Source organism: Staurois parvus, unplaced genomic scaffold (assembly GCF_062004578.1).
Source record: "Staurois parvus isolate SC_StPar_1 unplaced genomic scaffold, SC_StPar_1.0 ptg000404l, whole genome shotgun sequence".
Classification (NCBI taxonomy): Eukaryota; Metazoa; Chordata; class Amphibia; order Anura; family Ranidae; genus Staurois; species Staurois parvus.
The window spans coordinates 3,708,791-3,736,165 of record NW_028318200.1 but is presented as its reverse complement, the minus strand read 5'-3'; the positions used below and the strand labels follow the sequence as shown (position 1 = coordinate 3,736,165).

The 27,375-nt window shown below is 40.3% G+C and overlaps 1 protein-coding gene across 1 annotated transcript in view; it reads left to right on the top strand.

The window, feature by feature from the left end:
• LRRC74B (leucine rich repeat containing 74B) overlaps window positions 1-27,375 on the top strand; it is a 63,085-nt gene that overhangs the window by 26,452 nt on the left and 9,258 nt on the right. Inside the window, exons 6-10 of the mRNA XM_089686664.1 lie at window positions 3,533-3,642; window positions 10,343-10,458; window positions 12,330-12,408; window positions 15,260-15,355; window positions 17,469-17,585. Coding sequence (XP_089542790.1) covers window positions 3,533-3,642; window positions 10,343-10,458; window positions 12,330-12,408; window positions 15,260-15,355; window positions 17,469-17,585 — 518 coding nt within the window. The remainder of the gene's footprint in view (window positions 1-3,532; window positions 3,643-10,342; window positions 10,459-12,329; window positions 12,409-15,259; window positions 15,356-17,468; window positions 17,586-27,375) is intronic.

The window sequence follows — 27,375 nt, the reverse complement described above, 5'->3', positions numbered from 1 at the left end:
TAGAGATTGAGGGCCTATTCAGACTCTCCATTGTATTAATGTGTTGCCACTGCTCTGTGAACTGTGCTATGTCAGCCCATTGTATTTGTAATGTGCTGTCAATGCACCTCATTGCATGAAAAAAAACGTACATGCTTCTTTTTTTTTCAGTACAGCACACCACAGCGCACAGATGTTTTACATCTGTGCATTTTGTGCACCAACATGAAACAATGATGTGGTATGCTGGGCATGTGTATTGGGGTGTTCCCAAAATAAACATGCAGTTTTGTGCATTATTGTACAATGTGGTAACTTAAACTCACAGATCTGATTATGCCAGATTTATGAAGCCTTGTTTGCAAATTTGGTGGGTTCATCTCACCAAAGCTTTTTTTCTCTTTTTTTTTCTCTTTTTCCCAGAATAATAATTCAGATTAGCATTGCCCTATTAAGTATACATTGTGTGTAATATTCATTTTCATCACTAGATGTCATTTGTGAACAATGGAGATTGGAGACTAAAGTGGGGTCCAAACTATGAGAAAATCGAAGAACAATTCTATACGAAGAATGATTGTTCCATTTTCATATAGTGTGTACTCAACTTTTGATATCCGATTCAGACTTTCCAAACAAAAATTTCCAAAGGGAAAAACTCAAAATTTTTTCTTTTTGTACTTGAACAGAACTAATGATTTTCGTTTAACATGTACTGTTTTCATACAAGAAAAATTAGATATGAAAGACTGTGCATTAGCAGAAATAGTAAACAACAATAATCTACATTACAATGTTTCAACATCAAAGGAAAAAAAATCCTTTGTCATTTCGAAATTGTTCATACAATTAGTACTGTCCTTGGTTTTGACATGATGTGAAACAGCGAGGAAAACTGGTTGATTGTTCATTCGATTTTGTTATAGTGTGTACCCAGCTTAGCATTTATCTATTTCCATTTTTGCTGCTACAATATAACTGATTTTAGAGGCCAGGCAAAACTCTGCTTCTGTCTTTATTCCCAGTTTAATTGCACATTTGATTTAAAGAAACCCTGTTAGCAGACCATTCATTTGAACAACAATCGTCCCATAAGATTATGTTTATTTAACATATTTTAGACTTGTCTGTCTTGATCATTTTAACATGGAGGAACCCTTGAAATAATTTTTTGGCTTCAGGGAACCTCTGGTAATAATTATTATATTTACAGCTCACAGTACTTTTAGTGTGAAGGTCAGAGGGAAGAATGCTCCTTACATGGTCATTGGGAATATTTCCTTGCTTACAGATAGCTAAAAAGATCATTGGAGTCAGCGGTTACTCATCTTAGACACAGAGATTGTTCATTGCTCAAGGAACCCCTTGCAACCTCTAGAGGAACCCTTGTTGAGAAACCCTGTTTTAGATGTTTTATTCACTTGCTAAAGTCTTCAGTTTGGCATTGCCATCTTGGTTGTGACGTCAACAGCCCAAGCTGACTCAAGTGAGTCAGTATTTTCCATTATTTTAGTATTTTCCATTGATCCTCCTTGGCTGTTACTTAAAAGGTTATGTAGGCTACTGAGGGGTGGGGCAAAGGCACATGGTTAGCACAGACAGCAATTAGACAGGGAGAGGGAAATGACGACCAAGGAGGGAAGGGACTGGGCTAAGGATTGACTCTTCATGAAGTTGTCAAATCTGCAATCAAGTTCAGATTCACATTGCAAATCAATACAAAAAATCTTTTAGGGCCCATTCACACTGTTGCTTTACAGTATTGTTGTTGAAGAGTTTGCCTTGCTTCCCGTCAGGTAAACATTGTCATTAGGACAAATAGTGAGAGGAAATCCCCTAATGGAGCCCTGGATAACAGTAAAAACTGTCTAAATCTTGCCTACTTTATCTAAAACCAAGAAAAAAAAGTTTGGGCTTGGGCTGGACATACACTTTAAGTTGCCTATACAGTATATCTAATTATTGTGACATGCTTTTCACTGAAGATATCTCCTGTTTATGCATTTATATTATATTAGGTTTTAATTCTTCAGGTTTGTGAATGATTTATTTTAAAGGTTACTTGCCATGAAGAAGCATATGGGCTGCCACTAATATTTATTACAGGCATTTATATAGTGCTAATAATTTACACAGCAATTTACATACTAATCATTCACATTAGTCCCAGCCCTAAAGTCTAGGATCCCTACCAATTTAGACAGGAGCCAATTAACCTACTAGCATGACTTTGGCATGTGGGAGGGAACTAGAGTGCCCTGGGGAAATCTGCACATAGGGAACATGGAAACTCAGGTGCAGGTTGCGTAGTGTTCTGGTAAGCACCAAGGATCGCATTTTCTGCAAGGCACGATAACCACTGAGCCACTCTGTTACCCAGAGCATTTTCTTCTACAAAATATTGCTCATCTATTATGCTGATCCTCTGGATTCAAAATGTTGAGTCTTTGACCTAGGACAAGTATGCTAAGGACTTCTAACTTTTTATGATTTTTTTTTTTCTGTGTACTTGTTAAAGTCAGTATAACTAAAGCCCTGTTCACAGATACTGCAGTGACCTGAGTTTTACATAGTTACATAGTTAGTCTGGCTGAAAAAAGACAAAAGTCCATCTAGTTCAACCATTAAAAATAAAAAGTTATAATCCTGTACCCACAGTTGATCCAGAGGAAGGCAAAAAAAACCATCAAAGCATAATCCAATTTGCTCCTGCAGGGAAAAAAAAATCCTTCTTGATCCCCTGAGAGGCAATTGGATATTCCCTGGATCAACTTTACCTATAAATGTTAGTATCCAACAGTTGAGGGAGTCTATTCCACATTTTCACAGCTCTTACTATGAAGAAACCTTTCTGTGTTTGGAGATTACATTTCTTACCACAATTCTGTGCACGTAAATGTATGTAAATGCACATCAGCTGAATACAGTGCAAATCCATGGAGGAAAAAAAAACAAAACACTTTTTTTTGTATGTTGTCCCTTTTTGTCCAAGGACCCATATGGCAGCCAACTTAGAGGGGAAGTAGAAAGTGTGCAGTGAAAAGCTACCTAGGGAGGAGCCTCAATGGTAGAGTTTATAGAAATAAATGATTGGAATCGTAAATCCTGGTATAATGCCCTAAACTGCCCTTTACTTTCACATTCTGTGAGCAATGAGTGCAACCAATTAGCTCTGTTTTTTCTCCTCATCTGCCTCCTCCTCCTCAATTTAGCTAGCCATCCCATTTGCCAATGCTTCTCCAAAACAAAAATTCGTCTCTCTCTACTGTTCTCCCTCACACCTTCTCTCAACCAACAAACAGGAAAATAATGTGACGTTAGAGGAAATACCCTGCATAGCAATTTAACATGCATAAGAATGTGTGTCAACATGCATTAAAATGCAAGCATTATTATGCATTTTAATGCATGGTTATGTGTGAACAGGCCCTAATTGGTCAACTAGCATTTTCAGAGAAAGTCAGCAAGCGCAGCCCCATATCTCCCTCTGGTGAGCTTTATTTTATATTATAACCTGTCTTTATAGTAATTGTGCTCCTTTCTTGAAATCAAGGTGAAATTTTGGGAGCTGGCATTGCTGAGAATACAGGCATGTTGGAGATGAATCTTAGCTGGAATCAGTTTCGTGGGAAGGAAGCTGTCGCCATCGCTAAAGGCTTGGGGGTAAGAATAATAAATGTTCATTCTAGAGGCATGTCAAAGTGGTTTCTGCTGTAAACTGAATGAGATGCTAGGTGTTCCCAATGTTACACTTCCATGTAAAATGTTGAAACTAAATGTTTTGTAAAATATTTCATGGATCCTTTTTCAGGGATAAAATATTCCATGTTACCATTATTCATATCATTACTCAAGCACTGTTTTTCTTGAATTTCATAGACCTGAAGTACACATATGGCCCCTAATAGATTCATTACAGCCCCCGTTTCCTTTGAGTTAGACATGCCTGATCTAGAGAATCCTGCATTCTAAATTAGTATTATAATAAAGCTAATGAGCCCTCTACTGACCTATACAGTGAGGCTGTGCAAAGACTGCATTTAAAGAGGTTATAAAGGATATTTTTTTTAATTAAAATAATAAACCTGTTGTGAAAAGGTCAATCAGTGTAGCTTAGGGTGTGGTTGCCATCATCCCTATTTTCATACAAAGAGAATTTTTACCTTATATTTTTGTGGGATTTTTAAGGCAAACTTGAAACATATACAAAGAAGTCACTTGTTAAAAATATCAACATTTTATTTTAGCAAAAAATAATAAACCTGTTATACTCGCACAATACCATTGCACAGAGTGGCTCAGGACCACTTCTTGTGGGGTTCCCTGCCAGCGGTGCTAGGCTACCTTTCTTCTCTGTCCTGTTTTTACCCAGATATCATACAGCTAAAATACATTTTAGTCATTTCATAGGATGCCATCCTATAAGTCTCAGAATTTTTTGAATATTTATTCAAGGATCTGGAACATTTCCATTAGTAGGCTATACATTGAAATAACATTTGCCTACCAGTAGCATAGCATTTATCAGCCACTGTATTCTTTTAACCCATTATAATCTAGTACTTGCTTCATTGAGAAGACAGCATGTAGCTATAGAGAAAAAGGGTTTTATTTCTTTAACCACTTCAAGTCCGGACACTTTTACCCCCGTCCTGTCCAGGCCAATTTTCAGCTTTTAGTACTTCCACTCTTTGAATGACAATTGTGCGGTCATGCAACACTGTACCAATATGAATGTTTTAGCATTTTTTTGAGACAGATAAAACTTTATTTTGGTGGTATTTATTCACCACTGGGATTTTTATTTTTTTTGCTATATAAATGAAAAAGTCCAAAAATTTACAAAAAAGTGTTTTTCTTATAACATTTTGCAAATAAATAATATTTCTTCATAAATCTTGGCCAAAATTTATACGGCTATCTTTTTAGTAAAAAAAAAAACCCAAATTAGTTTATAAACAAAAATTATAATTTCTCTAAATAGTTTTTTAAATTTTTTTTTAGATTATTATTTATGATTTTTTTTTTAACATACTGTCACCCTACTTCTGGGGGGTGATGAAGATTTATTTTTTTTTCACTGATTGCTTTTACATCCATAAAGGCTGTAAAAGCAATAATTTTTCCTTCTCTCTGGCTGCATTCTTGCAGCCATTGAGAAATACTGTGAGAGCCGTGATTGGTCACAGCTTGTCACATGGTACAAGGCTGTTGTGAATAGCCTCGTACCATGATCATTCACAGATTTCAGTAGTAGTAGTAAGCAATGATCTCAGAAGTGACATCTTGCTTACTACTATTCATGTGATCACTGATTGGCCAATCAGTGATCCCATGATCGGGACCTCACACAGAGGACCCGTACAGCGATTTGTGATCCGGACACAGCGGGCGTTGGTCTCAGTGCTGAGTGTTCCCAGGGAGTGCACCAAGGCAATGGATGTGGGGGGATGTTTAGAAACGTCCACCCGCATCAGCAGCGCTCCCGTCTGGCCGTTTAGCTAACTGGGCCGGATGGGACAGGGAGCACGCACAGCTTGAAAATGTGGGCGCCGTTTATGAACGGCAACCCGCTCCTGCACTGCTCCAGTCCAGCTGTTTATGTACATGGGCCAGACGGGAAGTGGTTAAATAGCATAGTAGCCATATAGAATAAGCACTTTATTTAAATGATATGCTAGCCATAGTGAATAAGTACTGTATTTGTTTGAATGGCATACGTGATACTTTTTGGCTCTATAAATGACTAAAGTAAATAAATCCCACAAAATATATGGGCTTTTAGCTTACACTGAATTAAGAAAGATTTATTTTCATGCTAGGGTAACAGTCATTATTCATTAACAGCATAGCTGGCAGACTATAATGATGTATTAGGTGGATTCCGAAAAAAAACTTCCCTTTGACTTTGCCACATTATTCTGTTAATAACAGTTTATATAATGGTAACATAACAAAGCCACTGGCTGTTTTTCCTTCTTTTTTTTTTTTTAACTAAGGTAGATTAAATGTATTTATCATCATTTGTGCCTGTAAGTATTTGCTTTAGAGCGATACTTAATATCTTTCCTTGTAGGTGGCTGGGACCTAATTTATGGCTCTTATATCTTGCTTGAAGCTGAAGAGCCAGATTTACTCTGCATTTGTAAATAAATATGAGCCATGTATATAATAGCACCAATAATAATGTTATACATATTAATCTGCAAATGATGTCAATCCATGAGGCATCTCATCAGTCCTAAATTTAATAAAGGTTTTCATGATACTTGATTCATGTTTGACCTGAGCGATTGTCAGTCTGGTACCACTTAAATGTAAGCTGTTATGATGCAAAATAATTGCATTAGAGGCCAACAATGAAACCCGCTACAACTACTGGGCTACAGGTGCTGTGGCAGTGACACAACTCAGTTATGCTTCTTTTCCACCTGGCTACCCTTCTTTCTCTCCTCTGAGCTACCCACTATCATCCTTGGAGACGTCGCCATCCCTATTAACATCAATAACCCGGCTACATCCCAACTCTTCCACTTAACCTCTTCTTTTGCATTTGCACAGTGTATACAGTCCACCACTCACTCCGACGGGAACACTCTAGACCTTGTCGTTTCTCATCTCTGCACTCCCTGCAACCTCAAAAACACCCCCTTTCCTCTCCCTGATCACAACCTCCTCACCTTCTCCGTCTCCTCGTCCTCAAATACCTATCACTCCATACATCAAACAATCACCAGCAGAAACCTCCGTAACTTGAACCCTGCTCCCTTCCAATCTGCAGCTGACCAACTTTACGACAGTATCCTTCCTCTGTCCTGCCCTGACCGGGCCTCTACTATCTACAACAACTCGCTGTCAGCCGCTCTTGACTCGCTTGCACCCCCAACAACATGAAGCATTAGTCCCCGACCGCTACAACCCTGGCAGACTGACCACACCAAAAATCTCAAACGATCTAGTCATGCGCTGGAGCGACTATGGCATAAAACCAAATCCCAACAAGCGTTCACCCGATATAAATCTGCCTTCCTAACATACACTTCTTCCCTTCACGCTGCCAAACAAGCCTACTTTGTTACCCTCATTAATACCTTCTCCTCCAGTCCTCGTCGGCTCTTCTCTACTTTTAACTCTCTACTCTCTCCGCCCCCACCTTCACCCAGTACCTCACTCACCGCCCACGAGATTGCTGACCACTTCAAAAACAAGATTGACACAATTCGTAGGGTCATTGCCAATGCTCAGACTTCCACCCCACCTAGCATTCCTCACACTAAAACCCCCTCAACACTCCACTCCTTCGACCTCGCTACTACTGAAGAGGTCACTAAGGTCTTCTCAGAAACCCGCCTCACCACCTGCCCCCTGGACCCTATCCCCTCACAACTCCTACGATCCCTCACTCACATCTTTAACCTTTCCCTCTCTACTGGCACCTTCCCCTCCCCTCTAAAGCACGTGCACATCACTCCCATACTTAAAAAACCCTCCTGGATTCCACCGATTTGAACAACCTAAGACCCATCTCCCTGCTGCCATTTACATCTAAACTCCTAGAGCGCTAAGTCTATAATCGCCTGAGTTCCCACCTCACCGACAACAACCTCCTCGATCCCCTACAGTCTGGCTTCTGCCCCCTACACTCCTCCGAAACTGCCCTACTCAAACTCACCAACGACCTGCTAACCACCAAAACCAATGGCCACTATACAGTACTCCTACTCCTCGACCTCTCTGCGGCTTTTGACACAGTTGACCACCCCCTCCTCCTCAAAAAACTACACTCTCTTGGCCACAGAGACTCCGCTCTCTGCTGGCTCTCCTCTTATCTATCACAGCGCTCCTTCAGTGTTACCTATAACGCTGCTGCCACCTCCTCTCCACTCCCCCTCTCTGTTGGGGTCCCTCAAGGTTCTGTCCTCGGACCCCTTCTCTTCTCCATCTACACCTCCTCCCTTGGTCACTTGATAAACTCGCACAGCTTCAATTACCATCTCTATGCTGATGACACACAAATCTATCTCTCTACCCCTCACCTCCCCCTTCAGTCTCCGACCGTATCACAAGCCTACTAAGCGACATATCGGATTGGATGTCACTCCACTTCCTCAAACTAAATCTTTCCAAAACTGAGCTCCTAGTATTCCCCCCAGCTTGCGCCCCCCCCCCCCCGACTTCTCCATCAAGACCAACAACACTATCATCAGACCAACCCCTCAAGCCAGAGTACTAGGTGTCATCCTAGACTCCAATCTGTCCTTTCGGCCCCAGGTCCAATCGCTAACAAACTTCACCTCCGCAACATCTCCAAAATTAGGACCGTTCCTGACCTTGGAAACCACTAAGCAACTCATTCACTCCCTTATTATATCACGTCTCGACTACTGTAACTCCCTCCTCATTGGCCTACCTCACCGCAGGCTATCCCCACTTCAGTCTATCATGAATGCTGCTGCCAGACTCTTTCACCTTACTAACCGTTCCGTATCTGACACCCCCCTCAGCCAATCCCTCCACTGGCTTCCAGTTGCCCAATGGATAAAATTCAAAATGCTAACACTGACGTATAAAGCCATTCATAATACTGCCCCAAATTACATCACCGATCTTGTCTCCAAATATCACCCAAACTGTACTCTCCGCTCTTCACAAGACCTCCTACTCTCTAGCTCCCTTGTCTCCTCCTCCCATGCTCGTCTCCAGGACTTCTCCAGGGCTTCCCCAATCCTCTGGAATTCCCTACCCAAATCTATCAGACTATCACCTACTCTGCTCACCTTTAGGCGCACTCTGAAAACCTATCTCTTCAGGGAAGCCTACCCCGCCCTCAGCTAATACTGAACTCCTCCACTCTTCCAACCACTCCATCCCCCACAGCTATTTCCTCCTGTACCACTATCCCCTCCCTCCTAGATTGTAAGCTCCAAGGAGCTGGGCCCTCAAACCCCTCTTGTATTGAATTGCATTGTTACTGTACTGTCTCGTGTACTGTCTCCCACCATAATGTAAAGTGCTGAGCAAACTGTCGACACTATATAAATCATGTATATTAATAATAATATTAATAATTGAGGGATATATACACATTTTATTTCTTCATAAATAAAATTATATTTTCCAATCAGTTTTATTTAAATTCCAATTTGCAAGGGCCCCAGCTAGTAAATGGGGAAGTGGAGGTTTTTGAAGATGTTTCTGTAATTAAGAGGGTAGACTATCAAGTTAACCTCTTACTTTCACCTGCAGGCACTGCTGAGTCCTTAACAACTAGTAACATCTCCACTTACATTCACTTACATGACTAGGAATCCTTGGCAATGTGAGAAAAGGGGTGGGGTGGTGGTTATATCACTGGCCAAGTATAGCCACATCCTTAGGTTTATATGGGCATGGCCATATTTGGTCTAACTACAGCACCAGAGAGCTGTTATGTATGGCTTAAGCCGACAGATCAGTCTATGTGTTCTTTATTTTAGATGATTGGTGGGTGGTGTTCATCATGATTGATGTTGATTTTACAATGCTGGATTTTTTTTTGGGGGGGGGGGGCTTTTTTGCTTTTCTTTAAAGTACTTGTCAAAAAAACCTTTGCTCTTTCAAATAGGGTGGGGGGGCAGTATCTGGGGGTTTCCCTTATCTTAAGGTGGCTACCTGATTTTGATAAGTTCCAGTTGCACCAACACAACCATTGGACCAAGGTTGTGAGCAAGAGGCCCTTATCCTCATCCTCTCCTCCACCATGTTTATCCAATCCCTTGGCAATTTAGTCTTAAAAATTAGGAAAATTGATTTGACAGATTCAGCTTCCAGTGATTTCAATAGGGTTTGGATTTGGCATCCGAACTTTTGATATGTTTAGTAGAACCTATGCGAAGCAAACCCAGATGTGTTTGGCTCACCCCAAGTGGCTTTCACCTCATATGGGGAGATAAAGGTATGTACAGTTAAAATCTAGCCTTGTATAACATGGGACACATTGCTGAAAACTGACCCTAGGGTCTGGGCAGTCATATAGTTCACCATAGTATTTTGATTACAAGAGTATGGGAGTGGCACAATCTGTCACCCCAAAGCTTACATAAACACCAACAGTCTACTAAACAGTGCCTTTATTTTACATGAGGATAGCACCCTATGGAGAACAATAAGACTGAAACAGCCTTTCCAGCTTTTCAGAATAACATCCCCCTTTCAAGGACCCATGGCCAGCAGGTGTCTATTTAACCCCATAGACATGAAATTATTGCCCAATCACACCGGGCAACTGCCCATCCGCATTTTTTTTAATAAGAGTATTTGCATCTTCAATACTTGCATTTTCATTCACATACAGTAATAACGATACTCATTGGTTGTCTAACAGGCAAATATTTTCCTAAGAGTGCTGGATCTTTCATACAATGGATTTGGCAATGATGGTGCTACTGCTTTAGGAGAAGCTTTGAAGATTAATAATGTTTTAGAAGAGCTAAATATAAGGTAAACAATAAACGTAATATCTGTATGCATTTTGGGGTTATGCAGGTTTCCTGATCAGACCAAACTGAACTTTTTTAGGATGCCTTGTCTAAAGCATTGAATATACTGTATTAGGATAACCATGTGTTCATATCATGACAGCGGAAAACTGCATAGAATGTGTTCATATCATGACAGTGGAAAACTGCATAGAATGTGTTCATATAACAGCGGAAAACTGCATAGAATGTGTTCATATCATGACAGCGGAAAACTGCATAGAATGTGTTCATATGACGGCGGAAAACTGCATAGAATGTGTTCATATCATGACAGCAGAAAACTGCATAGAATGTATTCATATCATGACAGCGGAAAACTGCATAAAATGTGTTCATATCATGACAGCGGAAAACTGCATAGAATGTGTTCATATCAGGACAACGGAAAACTGCATAGAATGTGTTCATATCAGGACAACAGAAAACCTGCATAGAATGTGTTCATGTCATGACAGCAGAAAACTGCATAGAATATGTTCATATAATGACAGCAGAAAACTGCATAGAATGTGTTCATATAATGACAGCAGAAAACTGCATAGAATGTGTTCATATAATGACAGCGGAAAACTGCATGGAATGTGTTCATATCATGACAGCAGAAAACTGCATAGAATGTGTTCATATGATGACAGCGGAAAACTGCATAGAATGTGTTCATATCATGAGAGTGGAAAGCTGCATAAAATCTGTTCATATCATGACAGCGGAAAACTGCATAGAATGTGTTCATATCATGACAGCAGAAAATGCATAGAATGTGTTCATATTGTGACAGCAGAAAACGGGATCGAATGTGTTCATATTGTGACAGCGAAAAACTGAATAGAATGTGTTCATATTATGACAGCGAAAAACTGCATAGAATGTGTTCATATCAGGACAGAGGAACACTGCATAGAATGTGTTCATATCATGACAGCAGAAAACTGCATAGAATGGGAGCTCTTGAATTTGTTAGGCCCCTTTCACATGGGGAAGACTCTGCCTGCTATCTGCTTGCTCAACAGGATCCCCACTGAACAGGCGGATGACAGGTCTGTGTCCGCTCTGCTTATGCAGAGTGGACACGGACACAGCCCACTCTCCTGTATGGGTGGTTGGATTTAAACGGACCGCTTATCCATTTACACCCAACTGCCATCTGATACAGCCAGCCGGAGGGGAATAGGTCTCCATCCATTTGTTTTTAGCGGATTGGATGTAGGCAGGTGTAAATGAGCACATCCGTTTACACCTGCCGCTCCTTAGAGGAGAATGAAGGTTCCGATGGGGTCTGCCTGAAAAATGAACAGGCAGACCTGATCGGAATGTTTGTGTGGAAGGGGCCTAAAGCTCTCAATAGAATTCAGGTAACAGTCATTTGTGCATACATTATCTCACACCCACTGATAACTTTTTGGTCAGTTTTGCCCCTTAACCAGTGCAATATAGTCACATAAACACACCTATTGTGGATAATGGAATAAAAGATGTGCATACTGTCTGGGCAGTGGGGAAAGTAAAAAACAATTATTATGTTCCCCAGAAATGCGAGTTTAAATTATTCATGTGCTGCCCCACAGATGTGTCTTCATTGCCCAATACAGGCAAAAGAAGCCCAGTAGGAAAATGGTAGGCATCTTTAGTGCTCTTCTTCAAGGCAGACTACAATAAAAGAAAAATAAATGAAATGTAATTTACAAATCAGGTATTTTGAGCATAGGGGATTGTGGAAATTTTCTTAAATTCACGCATGGGAAAATGTTTGGTGAAATTTGGTCCAATTTACTTATTTACTAACATTTTACCAAGTTCTGCATGGCTTTTCTATGTATCTTGTGTTTGCAGCAACAACCGTATTTCCTTACAAGGAGCCGTGCGTTTTGCATTGTGTCTTAAAGAAAACAAAACTTTGAAAGTACTAAAGGTAAGAAAAGTCTGTACATCATATATGGTGACAAACTGCATATTTATTTCTAATACCAACGACAATAAAGTTATCCATTTAACTTTCTGCTACTAAAAGTACTTTGCTTCTCACACTACTTCTCACAACTATATAGACAAATTTTGATGCAGACCTTAGGATTTAGATTTAGTTGAATATAACTGTGATATAAATGTACAGATTTGAGTAGCTGAAATGTGACCTGTAGCAATATGTAATCGTAAATTTAGTTCAGTCCTTATCATGAAAGAAATATTCAGTCATAGGCAGAGGCATATGGTCATCAATTAGCATCTGAAAAGAGACAGAGCTTCCTCAGGCTGGAAGTGGCACCTGGGTGCTAATAAGATTTTGTCACCTATATGTAATCAGACTTTGCCATCTTCCTGAAGCTTAAAAGAGAAACACAGACGTGTCGGCTTCATGACACCAGGGGGGCTCAGATCTGTCTAGGGAGCTCTAAAAGTATATACCTACATCAAAGGAGTATGTTTCATCCCTCATAAAAGCTAAAATATTAGTTGCAGAGAGATGAAAATACTTCCTTCTGATGGGGCACTCTGTAGGCTACATCGGCATATAAAAACTATATTTGTGGCCTATGTAGAATACCAGGAAAATGCAGGAAATGGTTATGTGGCACTGGAGTGCGATAGTGGAACAGTGATTAGTACTGTCGCGATCAGACTGATGCACTGGTGTCGGAAATTCAATCCCCGACTTGGTGATTCAAGCTGGTCTTGGTCCAATTGACTTTGGGCAGTTCAGCACCCAGAACAGCCTGTGGGCAGGCACAGGAACACCCCCCCAGAGTCAATTGGCCAAGAACGAATGTACCGCCTACGTCCATATCCCCATAAATTGAGGACCCTGACATTGGGACATTGTGCTTCGTATGGAGCTAACGGATTACGGACTCTCTGATTTGCTCCAGTCGCAGGATAAATCTTGGTAAAAGTTCTATTCTGTTTTATTCCCTTTTATTTTATAGTGAATAGTCTGTGTGTCTTCTTGTATTTTTTGTATTTTCTGTAACTTTTTATACTTTGTACATATTTTATGCAGTGCCCACATTCGGGATATTAAATCTTAAAATTAATAAGTGACTTCTGGGTACTTAAGCAGGCTCATATCTCCGGAGAGATTAGATTGTATTGTATGTTAGTGCCTTTATATGCTCAGTCAAACTCATTGCCAATCTGTATGCAATTGCACTGCGTGTTGGCAGATTGCGTGCAGATTGTAAAGGTAACAGATCTGACAGACGGAGATCTGTGTGTGTGTGGTGTCCCAACAGACCGTTCTGCGGATAAACTGTTGGGTGATGGCAAGCTACCGTTTGTGGTGTGTTTGGTGTGCGGGTGTGTGGACAATGGAAGAGTGATTAACACCGGGGTTCTGGCTTGTAGGATAGCTGGAGGGATCCTAGAAGGATGTGTGATTGCTAGGCTGCTCCTCAACCCTAGTTAGTGCATCAGATTGTATGTAAGATTTGTATCTGCCAGTGTGTGGTTGGTTGACTGGATTGGAGTGGAGTCTCCCTCCGGTGGTGGCCAAGAGGTAGTGCGGGCTGTGAAAGTATATCACGGCCGGTCTTATATACGGTTTTATATATTCAAAGTTAAGTCCCCCTTATTCCCTCTTACCCCAAGTCACGGTCGCACATGCAAGCCTCAGTTAGCTAGTAGCTGTGGGCGTGGCGTGTGGGTGAAATCGCGACAATAACCACAATTTTTTTAACCCTATCCTTATATTCTTACTTTACTAAAGTTGGTGCACACAGAATCTAGTGCAGCTATGCATAGAAACCAATCAGCTTCCAGGTTTTATTGTCATTGCTTAATTGAACAAGCTGAAGTTAGAAGCTGAATGGTTACCATGCACAGCTACACTAGATTCTGTGTGCACCAGTTTTAGTAAATCCCCCCCAAAGGCTTCTGTACCAGATTCATCACATTTTTTATATTTACTTAAAGTGTTACTAAACCCAGGACCCTGCATTCACTATATCTGGTCTCCTACAGTACACACAACATGGAAGTGCAATTATTTTAGTAAATATAAACTGCTAAATACCTTTTCACATCAGCAGTTAGAACAGTCTTGTGACTTCTATCAGTATCCAGCCAAGCACTGGTTAAAGCTTGTAGGAGGAGTTTTCATTTTGCTCTAGGAGGATGCAGAACCCCTGAGCTCTGTCTGTACAACGCTGATTGACCCTGTGCTGATCACATGCACTCTCCCAAGAAATAAAAAAAAACACTCTAGCAATACACACCAAACTGAGCATGTGCAGAGTGACTCCACACAATATGTCTTATCAGGAGATAAGAGGGGGGCACTGGAAGAAGGGGAGGATCAAAGAATTTAGGATCAAACATCCTTTTTACACAATGCAGAAGATTAACCCCTTAGGTTCCACAGTGAGTATAACAAGCGTGCTTTACTGCACATACAGACTGATTTTACTGTTGTGGGTTTAGTAACACTTTAATATAATTTGTTGATCAGAAGCCTTTGATAGTGATTGGACAGAGTATACAAATGATGACTCTATGGGGTTTATTTACTAAACCTGGAGAGTGCAAAGTCAGGATCACTTTTGCATAGAAACCAATCAGCTTCTAACCTCAGCTTGTTCAATTAAGCTTTGGCAATGAAACCTGGAAGCTGATTGGTTTCTATGCAGAAGTGAGCCTGACTTTGCACTCTCCAGGTTTAGTAAATAAACCCCTATAGGTCTATTTCAAATGATTTGCAAGTGTAAATAGATACATTTTGTTTTAACTGAAGATGATACTAGAATATTTGTTATAACTGGTGTTTGCAGATGGCCAGAAATCCAATGCAGAGTGAAGGCTGCTTTGCCATTCTAAAGTCTATCCAAGCAAATTCAGAGTCAGCTGTAGAGTCATTGGATTTTTCTGTAAGTATGTCTGTCTGATTAATATAACATGCTGGAATCCATTGTGATCAGCACTGTGGGTGTTGTGATTTTCCAAGGTGCCCTACCATCATATGTTTAAACCATACACCAACCAATTTTACAGATAGCTTTGAATCCATTATAACATGCAGTCACTCTCAGAAGTTTTTGAAGTTTTTGTTTTAAACAAGTGCAAGAAAAGCTCATGAAAAATGCTTTCCAATGTATGTACATGTATGTTTTCACACTGGGGTGCTGTGCTTTAAAAAAAAGTCCTGCTTGCAGCATGTTTGTTCTATTAAAAAAAATGCCTCTTCCCATTGAAATCAATGGAAAATGCCTCAAAAACACCTCAAAATGCACCCAGGAAGCATTTTTTGTGCAGTTTGTAAGTCACATGTCCTTTAAAAAACACACCAATAGCAATGTAAAAACAAGGCAAAAACAAATTCATGGGCATAGGGGGTTCTGGAAGACCAAGTTTTATATAATCTTACTGCATTTCCAATAACTTGCTCTCAACCAGCACAGGTATGCCCCATTATTCCACTTAGATCACTTTGCACGTTCAAGTCCTCCTTGTATTGAGAGCACCAGTTTGACAGAGAAAGGTACCTGTTATAACCGGTAGCACAATGGGGAAATCCAGCTAATAACAGATGAATTTGGCTCACGTATAAAAGAGGCTGCTCTCAGTCAGGGCTCCTTTGTAAACTAGTCCTTCTGGGGCTGCAGCCAATCAAATGTAGTCACTGCTCGGATATTCTGACAGCCGTTGGAGCAGTGGCTGTCAGAACACAAGTGCCGAAGGTGGTATTATGTCATCCACTTTGTTTTGAGTGGATATAGCAATCTATTGATTTCCTCCATCCAGCTCTCAGTGCTCGACAAGGAAAATCGTAATGTGCATAGCTAGCTTTGGTCTGTGTCTGAATAGACTGGGAGACTGATCAAGCGACTGCACAAACCAGTCCACCAAGGCGGCAGGGACTGAAGAAGTTTTGTCTAGCTAACAGCTGTGCAACAAATGGCCAGCTGGATGGAAATTTTTTTGTTGCTGTATCACATGTATTCATTCCCACAGACTTTAGGCCTTTTATAAACAAGAAAGGAAAAAATTAGGAAAATAATTGTTAGCCTGGGTTTACATATATGCAATGCAGTTTGCAGTGCGATTTTGATTGCCAGATACGGTGCAATATGTTCAAGCGGTGCAGGTGCAATTTTGATGCGAATTGTTAAAATGTATTAAGATGAAAATAGCACCCGCACTGCACTGAAAATCACACAGGACTCTTTTTAAAATCGAACTGCAGGCGCACCGCATATATGCGAATGGCCACAGTAGAAAACAATGGCTTTTCATATGACATGCGATTCAATGCGTTCTAAAACACAGCAGAAATCACATATATGTGTACCGAGGCTTAATCAACTTGGTGTAGAGGAAAGATGGGCATGGAAAAATGATTATCTAATGTGTGAGTAGAGACATACAAATGATCTATCTCTGCCATTGCAATGAAAGGAAGTAAAATTGGTAGCATTTATTGAGCATTAAAGGAGAAGTATAGCCAAAGCTATTTTGGCTATACTTCTCCTGTGGGTCACAAGAGTGCACTTAGCTTTGCACTTATTTTACCTAGATTCAGCCTATAGCAGGCTAAAGCCCACTGTAGGAATCCCACCAACAATGTCAGGATCTGCCCAGATGCTTAACCAGCAGCTGGCTCAGCCTCTCAGTGCACCGGTGGGAACCTGAGCCAGCCTCTCTGATTCCCTCCCCAGCCCAGAGCCCCAGTGAGCACTGGAGGGGCAGAGCACAGAGCTGACAGTCACCACTCTGTGCTCAACACAGACCCAAGAACTGAACAATCAGTGGTCTTTGATCTCTCAGTTCTAGGTGTAGTGTCGGTGGGGAGCAGCTGCAGCATTGGATTGATGCTTCAGCGACCTAAGTGAGTATAAATGTTTTTTTTTTTTTTCATTCTGCACTTCTTCTGCTTCTTTTAAATCATGAAACAAAATTCATTTTTTATACCAAGTTTGTTTATTTTAATTATGTTGTATATATGTACAGATGTATTTTAATTTTTATTTGTATGTGTTGTAGGATATTGTAGTAAATAAACAATTTGATGATTTGCACACTGTTGTGAAAACAACTATGCTAAATTTGACAGTCAAACTTGGAGGGAATTCTGAAATGTTCAAAAGACGCTTCCCAAAGGTAAGCATTTATAAATGAGGCAGTCATCTACAAGCATTTGATATGAGTTTAAACTGTTCGGGCCACGAGTATGCAAATATATGGCCTCTTGGCTGGTGGGCCTTGACCCCGAGAGGCCACATATTTGCGTACCCAAATGTAATGAAACCTGTGCTGAAAGGCAGCACCCTGCGTGCTCCTGACACAATTTCCGGTGCCTAACGGAAAGCTCCTGATCACTACTTGCGATTAGTAGCTTTCTGATCATGTGACCACTGTGACACTCAGCCAATCACAGTGGTCACATGATCATAAACCCTGCCTCCCGACATCAGAAATCCCTAAAAGGCCAGGAGTTATACAGTTATAACTCTCTTTTCTTTACCGAGATCTAAAACATACATGATACTCCTTCTTTTTTTTTACCCCGTAATCATTGTAGTAGCCCAGTGAGTTTCCCTTCTATACAGTAAATAATATATATATATATCTTTTGATATTGCACAACAAAACAGTTCCTCCCTTGTTTATCCTCTCAAAATTCCATTCTCCTATGTTTATTGTTTAGGTAACAAAATAACACAATAGTCCACACTGCAGATTCAAAAGCACACACTACAACTTCCTGCCAGAAGACAATGACCCCTGTATAAACAGATAGGTCAAACACTTGGTGGGTTTTTTTTTATTAAGAAGAATTATTTTTGCACTTTCAAAATTGTCTCTATTATAGATTTGTCCATTTTTCCAACATGTTTGTTTTTGATCTTTTTTTAGTTTTTACAGCATATTTATATTTGATGGTGATATTCATATTATTTATGTTACATGTTCTCATAGCGCTGCACTTTATCATTTTACAAGTCTTTTGAGTTAATCTATCCAAACTCTTAGTGCTGGCAGCTTCTATTATGCCTTTTTACTTAAGCACACAGTTTTTCTTAATTTTGTTTGAGGCACTGCAGATTCATCTATCCACTCTGTTTTGTAAATGGACTGTGTGTATGGCCAGATTTACACTAACCTTAAAGCCTAACTCCAGGAATACTAGGACTTGTTTGTTTGGGCCAAGCTAACATGAATTACATAGTTACATAGTTAGTCTGGCTGAAAAAAGACAAACGTCCATCCAGTTCAACCATAGAAATTAACTATTAATTGATGCAGCTGCTGTCAGCGCTGTGTAAAACTGTATGCATCAGTTACATTGTCCTTTTCTGCCTTGTTCTGCTGTACAAGGCTTCTTCTGATTGGCTGAGATGAAGAGGCAGACAGATGATGTCACACACTGTACCTTAGCCATTCAGAGGAAGCCTTGTATTCAGTCATAAAAATACAATGCTCCCAGTGAATAGCTGAGCAGTGCTCAGCCCAGCTTATATATGTTCCAGGAACAGGATAAAAGTCCCCATACCGCTGCTGGGACACAGGGCTGTATACTGCATTTAGCTGATTCTACATACAGTTCATACAACTCTGACAGCTGCATCAGTTCGGAAAGGAAATAATTCAACTGGGTCAGCTTGGTCCAAATAAACTATTTAAAGTCATAGTATTCTTGGAGCTATGCTATAAAGTGGACCTAAACTCGAACATGTCTATTTTACTAAACTTCTACAATACTATGAAACCCTCCCTGTCACTATCCAAATCCATATATTATGAAAGCTACAAACAGAACTCCAAATTTACATATGGGCCTTCAAATGACATTGGCTGTGCAGACTAGAGATGAGCGAATCGAACCAGGCGAACCGGAATTCGATACGAATTTCAGGAAAAATTAGATTCGCGTCGAATCCGAATATTTGCCTACTTTGGGTGCGCGAATCGGATTTTTCCCGATCAGCCGGCAAAAGTGTCCCTGCAGAGAGCTCCGCTATTTCTGACAGTTCTCTGACAGAAGGAACACATGTACAGCGGTTGAAACATTGTATCTATTAGTTTCCATTTAGGATACAGATGTTTCAACCGCTGTACATGTGAAGAAGCTGTCAGAGAACTGTCAGAAATAGAGGAACTCTGCACATACACTTTTTGCCGGTTTGCAATTCTTATTTTCATCCTACTTCTTCTTCTTCTTCTACTTCTTCATCCTCATCCTCATCCTCAGAAGAAGAGGATGAGGATGAGGATGAAGAAGAAGAAGAAGTAGGATGAAAATAAGAATAATTCCAAGCCGGCAAAAAGTGTATGTGCAGAGCTCCTCTATTCTGCAGATACACTTAGAGGAGCTCTGCAGATACACTTAGAGGAGCTCTGCACATACACTTTTTGCCGGCTTGGAATTAATCTTATTTTCATCCTACTTCTTCTTCTTCTTCTTCTTCATCCTCATCCTCAGAAGAAGAAGAAGAGGATGAGGATGAAGAAGAAGAAGAAGAAGAAGTAGGATGAAAATAAGAATAATTCCAAGCCGGCAAAAAGTGTATGTGCAGAGTTCCTCTATTCTGCAGATACACTTAGAGGAGCTCTGCACATACACTTTTTGCCGGCTTGGAATTAATCTTATTTTCATCCTACTTCTTCTTCTTCTTCATCCTCATCCTCATCCTCAGAAGAAGAAGAAGAGGATGAGGATGAAGAAGAAGAAGAAGAAGAAGAAGTAGGATGAAAATAAGAATAATTCCAAGCCGGCAAAAAGTGTATGTGCAGAGTTCCTCTATTCTGCAGATACACTTAGAGGAGCTCTGCAGATACACTTAGAGGAGCTCTGCACATACACTTTTTGCCGGCTTGGAATTAATCTTATTTTCATCCTACTTCTTCTTCTTCATCCTCATCCTCAGAAACCGCTGTATGGAGTGAATGTCCCACAACTGTCAGAAATAGACTATTTCTGACAGTTCTGGGACATTCCCTCCATACAGCAGTTGAAACATTGTATCTATTTGTTTCCATAAATGGATCCATTTATGGAAACAAATAGATACAATGTTTCAACCGCTGTATGGAGTGAATGTCACAGAACTGTCAGAAATAGACTATTTCTGACAGTTCTGGGACATTCACTCCATACATGTCCCAGAACTGTCAGAAATAGACTATTTCTGACAGTTCTGGGACATTCCCTCCATACAGCGGTTGAAACCGCTGTATGGAGTGAATGTCACAGAACTGTCAGAAATAGACAGAAACTGTCACAGAACTGTCCTTCTTCTCATCCTTCTCATCCTTCTTCTCATCCTTCTCCTTCTTCTCATCCTTCTCCTTCTCCTTCTTCTCATCCTTCTCCTTCTTCTCATCCTTCTTCTCATCCTTCTCCTTCTTCTCATCCTTCTCATCCTTCTTCTCATCCTCATCCTTCTTCTCATCCTTCTTCTCATCCTTCTCCTTCTTCTCATCCTTCTCCTTCTCCTTCTTCTCATCCTTCTCCTTCTTCTCATCCTTTTCCTTCTCCTTCTTCTCATCCTTCTCCTTCTCCTCCTTCTCCTTCTTCTCATCTTTCTCCTTCTTCTCATCCTTCTCCTTCTTCTCATCCTTCTCCTTCTCCTTCTTCTCATCCTTCTCCTTCTCCTTCCTCATCTCCAAGGGCATTTAAATTAAAGGTACAGTGTTCTGCACTAATTTAAAGGCCCTCTGAAGCCTAGAAACCCTTTTTATAAGTTAACTTCGTAGCGAATTAATTCGCATCGAATCGAATTTCTTCCTGGAATTCACCGAATCAGCCGAATCGAATTTTTGAAAAATTCGCTCATCTCTAGTGCAGACCTCTGCTTTTGCCTCCCGAGAGATCAAGGGAATGTAGGCATTCCTGACATTACCCAATACTTTTTATCTGCCTATCTACGACATCATGCATGATGGTCAATGCTTGCTTCCTTTATAAATTGACGGATTGAAAAAATGTGGATTGCGCCCTTACATCTCAGCGTTATTCTATGGCGCTCCTCTTTACTACTGTTGAATAAACACCTTCTTGTGCTGATGCTCTTCACTAAAAATATATGGAGAGGATGCAAACAGAAATAAAAACTGACATCAACCACCTCCCTAATGATCTTGTTTTTTTAAATTCTTTATTTCAGATTAGCTAAAACTTTAGGACCTTAAACCAGTTACAAGATAAACTTAGTGCAGATGTGTCACAATATAAGAACAGTAAATGGGCACATGTAGTCCAATCCTACAATGGGAGAGCTAACAGTACTTCATAAACAGAGTAGTAAAGAAGCATCTTTCCAGGTAATTTAGTCAGAGTACACCAAACACAGACATGGTTATGAATTGTGTCATGTTGTTATTGTGACCACCCTTAAGAGACCTCATCTCATATCTGGAAGGAGATATTTTCAGTTGTAAGGGGTTCATTTTCTCCACGTTCGTGACCCACATAGATGAGGATGGGGATTGTGTGCTCATCCACATCAAAGGGAAGCATGCTTTGACGATACTAAGAAGATGGTGTAAAATCAATCTACTGTAGATTTTCAGAGGGATGCATGAATTGTGAAGTAGATAAAAAGAAGGGTCCTCTGGGAGGGTGCGATCTGTGAATTATTGCAAAATCCTTCTGACGCCATTCCAGAACATTGACAATTTTGGCCAGGCCAGAAAACATGCAGCATATCTCCAGGTCCCTCTTGGAATCTCCTGCAATGATCTGAAACTGACAGAAAGCACTTATGAAGAACCACGGATGTGTGGTACCTGGTTAGAACTTTATAGTTTGTCTCTCGAACCCAGATGCTAATAGAAGATTTGAGAGAGAAATGGATAATTATCCTGCTCTGAGCAGGATCAAAGTAAAGATTCGGGCAGATTCCCATTTCTGAAGAAATAGTGTTTTTTCGTCCTTGCAAGGATTGATAAGTATATAGTAGGTCTGAGAGAGAGAGCAAGAGTGCCTGGCTGAGCCCGTGCCAGTGCAGAGGTTTTCAAATGTTGTTAGTGGACAGTTGAAGATGTGTGCATTTGGCAGAGTACCCAAGAAGTGTCATAATTGCAAAGTCTTTCAAATGGCTAGGCCGTAAAGACCTGGAACTGCCGTTAATTCCTGCCACACTAACGAGTGGATTATCCAAGATGGAGTACAGTGGTGAGAATTTCAGAGATAAATCAGTGGAAGAAAAGATACGATCACGTTTCCTCAGTATTAGACTGATAGGTGGATGAGTTTTGAGGAAAGAAGGTAAAGCCGAGAAGCACCAAGAGGCTCTGTGCATGGGAACTGGCGATAAGGACTGTTCATTTCTAGGCCAAAGTTTAAGGTTACTGTGATGACACCTATTAATCATTCTCACCAGGTGTGTGACCTGGTAGTATCTATAGGCATCTGCAAGGTTAAAACCTCCATGAGTTTTGATTAAGGATAGGAGGCGACAGGGTAGCCTAGACAAAACTTGTAAAGAGGCCATGGACTTCCCTTAAAAAAAGAACATTAGAATAAAGATCGGGAGTGCCTGAAATAAGTACAAAAACTTTAGTAGAACCAACACTTTAATGATGTTTCTTCTCCTGAACCAGGAAAAACTCCTGAATGCCATCTTTGGAGCAATTTCTTCACAGCAGCCAGAAGACACAGGAAAGAGCTGAGAGTACATGTATCAAAAAAGGGGTATAAAAGTCCCTAAAAACTTCAATGCTGTGGTAATCCTTTTTTGACCTAAATTTGCATTGTGTTTTGTTTGGGTCAAAGACATGACTGCTCACATCACCTTGGTAATGACCTTTTTTGTGCAATACACTAATTCTGGACAGCATCAACTCTGCAATGTGTTGTATGGGTTGACATTTCCCTATATAATCTTTGTCATATGGTCTCGCTAATAGATTGAACATTACTATCGTTTTCTGAGGTTTAACACAAATACCACATTCAGAAAACCTCTTTTTTCAGCTGTCTACAAATTGGACGCTATACAAATGCATCTCAATATGCATCTCAATAAATTAGAATATCATAAAAAAGTAAATTTATTTCAGTAATGCAGTTCAAAAAGTAAAACTCATATATTATATAGAGTCATTACACACAGAGCGATATATTTCAATCATTTATTTCTTTTAATTTTGATTATTATAGCTTACAGCTAGTGAAAACCCAACATTCAGTATATAAGACCAATAAAAAAAGGATTTTTGATACAGAAATGTTGGCTTAATGAAAAGTACCGTTAGGTCCATATATATTTGGACACAGGCACAATTTTAGTTTTTTTTTCAGGTATTTACCAAAACATTTTCAAGCTATAGTTATATAATGGATATGGGCTGAAAGTGCACACTCTCAGGTTTAATTTGAGGGTATGTACATCCAAGTTGGAGGAAGGGTTTAGAAACTACAGCTCTTAAGAGCAGCCATCCCCCCTTTTTAAGGGACCAAAAGTAATTGGACGATTGAATCAAAAGCTGTTTCATGGCCAGGTGTGGGTACTCCATTATTTTTTCATCAATTAAGCAGGTAAAAGGTCTGGAGTTGATTCTAAGTGTTGTATTTGCATTTGGAATCTATTGCTGGGAACATACACATCATGCGTTCAAAGGAGCTGTCCATGCAAGTGAAACAGGCTATTGTAAGGCTTCAAAAACGAAACATCCATCAGAAAGATAGCAGCAACATTAGGACATTCAACCAAATGCAGCAAAGTTGATTGGATGGTGCTGCACAGTACAGATGGACAATGATCCAAAACACACTGCAAAAGAAACTCAGGAGCTTTTGAAAGAAAAGAAGTGGAATATTCTTCAATGGCCGAGTCAGTCACCTGATCTCAACCCAATTGAGCATGCATTTCACTTGCTGAAGGCAAAACTAAAGGTAGAAAGTCTCACAAACAAAGAACTGAAGACAGCTGCAGTTAGAGCCTGTCAAAGCATCAGAAAGAAGGAAGCCCCGTCTTTGGTAATGTCCATTGGTTCCAGACTTCAGGCAGTCATTGCCAGTAAAGGATTCTCAACAAAATATTAAAAATGAACATTTTATTTATGATTTTATGATTATATTCATTTATCCAATTACTTTTGGTCCCTTAAAAAGGGGGGATGGCTGCTCTTAAGAGCTGTAATTCCTAAACCCTTCCTCCAACTTGGATGTACATACCCTCAAATTAAACCTGAGAGTGTGCACTTTCAGCCCATATCCATTATATAACTATAGCTTGAATATGTTTTGGTAAATACCTGTTAAAATCTAAAATTATGCCTGTGTCCAAATATATATGGACCTAACTGTATGTCTATGTACAGTATAGTATGCACTCAATACTTGGTCGGGGCTCCTTTTACATGAATTACTGCATCAATGAGGCATGGCATGGAGGCACTGACACAGCCGTAGTCCACTCCTTTTGAATCTCCTCCAAATTCTTGAATGGCCTTTGCCATTCAAGTTATCCCTGTTTCTTGTGCTTTTTCTACCACACTTTTTCCTTCCACTCAACTTTCCATTAATATGCTTGGATACAGCACTCTGTGAACAGCCAGCTTCTTTAGCAATAACCTTTTGTGACTTATCCTCCTTGTGAAGGGTGTCAATGACTGTCTTGTGGACAACTGTCAAGTTAGCAGTCTTCCCCATGATTGTATAACCTACTGAATGAGACTGAGAGGCCATTTAAAGGCTCAGGAAACCTTTACAGGTGTTGTGAGTTAATTAGCTGATTAGAGTGTGACACCATGAATCTACAATATTAAACTTTTTCACAATCTTGTAATTTTCTGAGATACTGAGTTTTGGATTTTCACTAGCTGTAAGCCATAATCATCAAAATTAAAAGAAATACATGCTTGAAATATATCACTCTGTGTGCAATGAATCTACATAATATATGAGTTTCAGTTTCTGAATTGAATTACTGAAATAAATTAACTTTTTGATGATATTCTAATTGATTGAGATGCACCTGAACACAGTCACTCACCAGACACTTGTATTTTCAGCACTCAGTCAGTTTGAGGGAAAGAAAGGCCCTGCCATGCCGGCACTGATCTTCAATATAAACAGTACTGTGCAAAGGTTTTAAGAAGGTGTGAAGAAATGCTTTAAAGCAAAAATGCATTCATTATTATATATTTTAATTGTTTAATTTTATCAATTTACAAAATGCAAAGTAAGCCAACAGAAGAAAAATCTAAATCAAATCAATATTTGGTGTGACCACCCTTTGGCTTTAAACCAGCATCAATTCTTATGCTTGCACACTTGCACAAATTCAGGGATTTTGTAGGACTGGATGTATGAATAAAGTGAAAGTAAAGGGAAATCCTAGCTAACTTTAAATCTACTTTCAGTTGCATTCTAAGCCTAATCTATCTAGCCCTGTATAGAAAAAAATCACTTTACTTACCTGTTCTGTAGCTGCTCCGGTCCGGTCTCCGGTGGCACCCTCTGTGTGTTGGAGACAGCCGACAACAGCTGGGAAATGCCTGGGAACAACCTACCTGCTGAGTTCCTTCAAAAACTGTATGCAAGTGTACCTAGAAGAATTGATACTGTTTTGAAGGCAAAGGGTAGTCACACTAAATACTGATCTGATTTGGATTTCTATTAACACTCCTATTTATAAAACCTTTCCTAATTTACAGCATTTTTTCACAACTGCCTAAAACATTTGTACGGCACTGTAAAAAATGCTTAAAGCGGAGTTTCAATTGAAAAAAATAAAAATAAAAGTCGGCAGCTACAAAAACTGTAGCTGCTGACTTTTTAAATACAGCCACTTACCTACCCTTTGGTCCAGCGGTGTTTTCACCACGGCTGGTTTCACTGGCCGTCTTCTCTCCCCAGCTCAGGCATCTCCAATGTGGGCACCCGGCTGTGACAGCTTGCGGCTTCACAGACGGGTGCCCACTGCTCATGCTCGAGAAGCACTGCACTTTGTGAATGGCCCCGTAGTCTTCTGGGACCTGTCATGTGTCTCAGAAGACTACTGGGAGGGAGGGGGGAGGACAACTTCCACTTCCGATCACCATAGGCGATCGCAGCGGAAGTAGGAGTGGGTACCTGCCAAATTCGGGTACCCGCCCCCCCACTCCCCAAAGGTGCCAATCCTCAATGGGGAGCAGGGGAACAAAGGCTTAAAGCAGAACTTCCCCTTTTGGGTGGAGCTCCGCTTTAATGACATGGACCTTGCAGATGCCTTTAAGCACAGGTGCATGAAAAGTGGGATGACATTCTACGCAGACAGTTGCTGCAAGAAGCCTGAAGACTATCCGAGAACAAGCCAACCAAAACTCAATCAGCACTAAATACAAGGAAGAAGCATACAATGTCCTCTTTCAGTGATACTATACCCCAGATATGGTAAGCCATATTCCTCCAGCCTTCCAGAAACATGCTATTTAGAACACATAGAGGAACTTTGTCACTGCCTCTAAATTACGCTCACCCACATCTATGCTGTACAACTACAAACAGTATAGTTACAATATGTGTACCACTATTGGACCAATAAAAACCTTGCCACGTTTTGTGGATTGTCCACTTTTTCAGAAGGATTGTTGAGGGGGAATCCACTCTTAAACTGTACCGGTCTGTGGGTATGCTAAACACAGAGGGGACCTGAGAAGCTATATGGTAAGTGTAACCTCGCATCCAGTGGCAGAGCTGAGATGGATGACGTACTAGAGAACCATAATGGCATTATTGTATACATACAATGTGAAGCAAGGAGCTCCCAGAAACTATTCATCAAAGCAAAGGATAAATTAAACGATCGACCATCAAGTAACTAGTAATATGTCAGGAGATCCTTAAAGATTATAATATACCATGGATAGGCTATATGTATAAGGCAGCAATGGAATCATGTTCCTGATATACAATATGGTCAGGCTTCACAATAGCAAGTGTTCAATGTGTGATCACGTC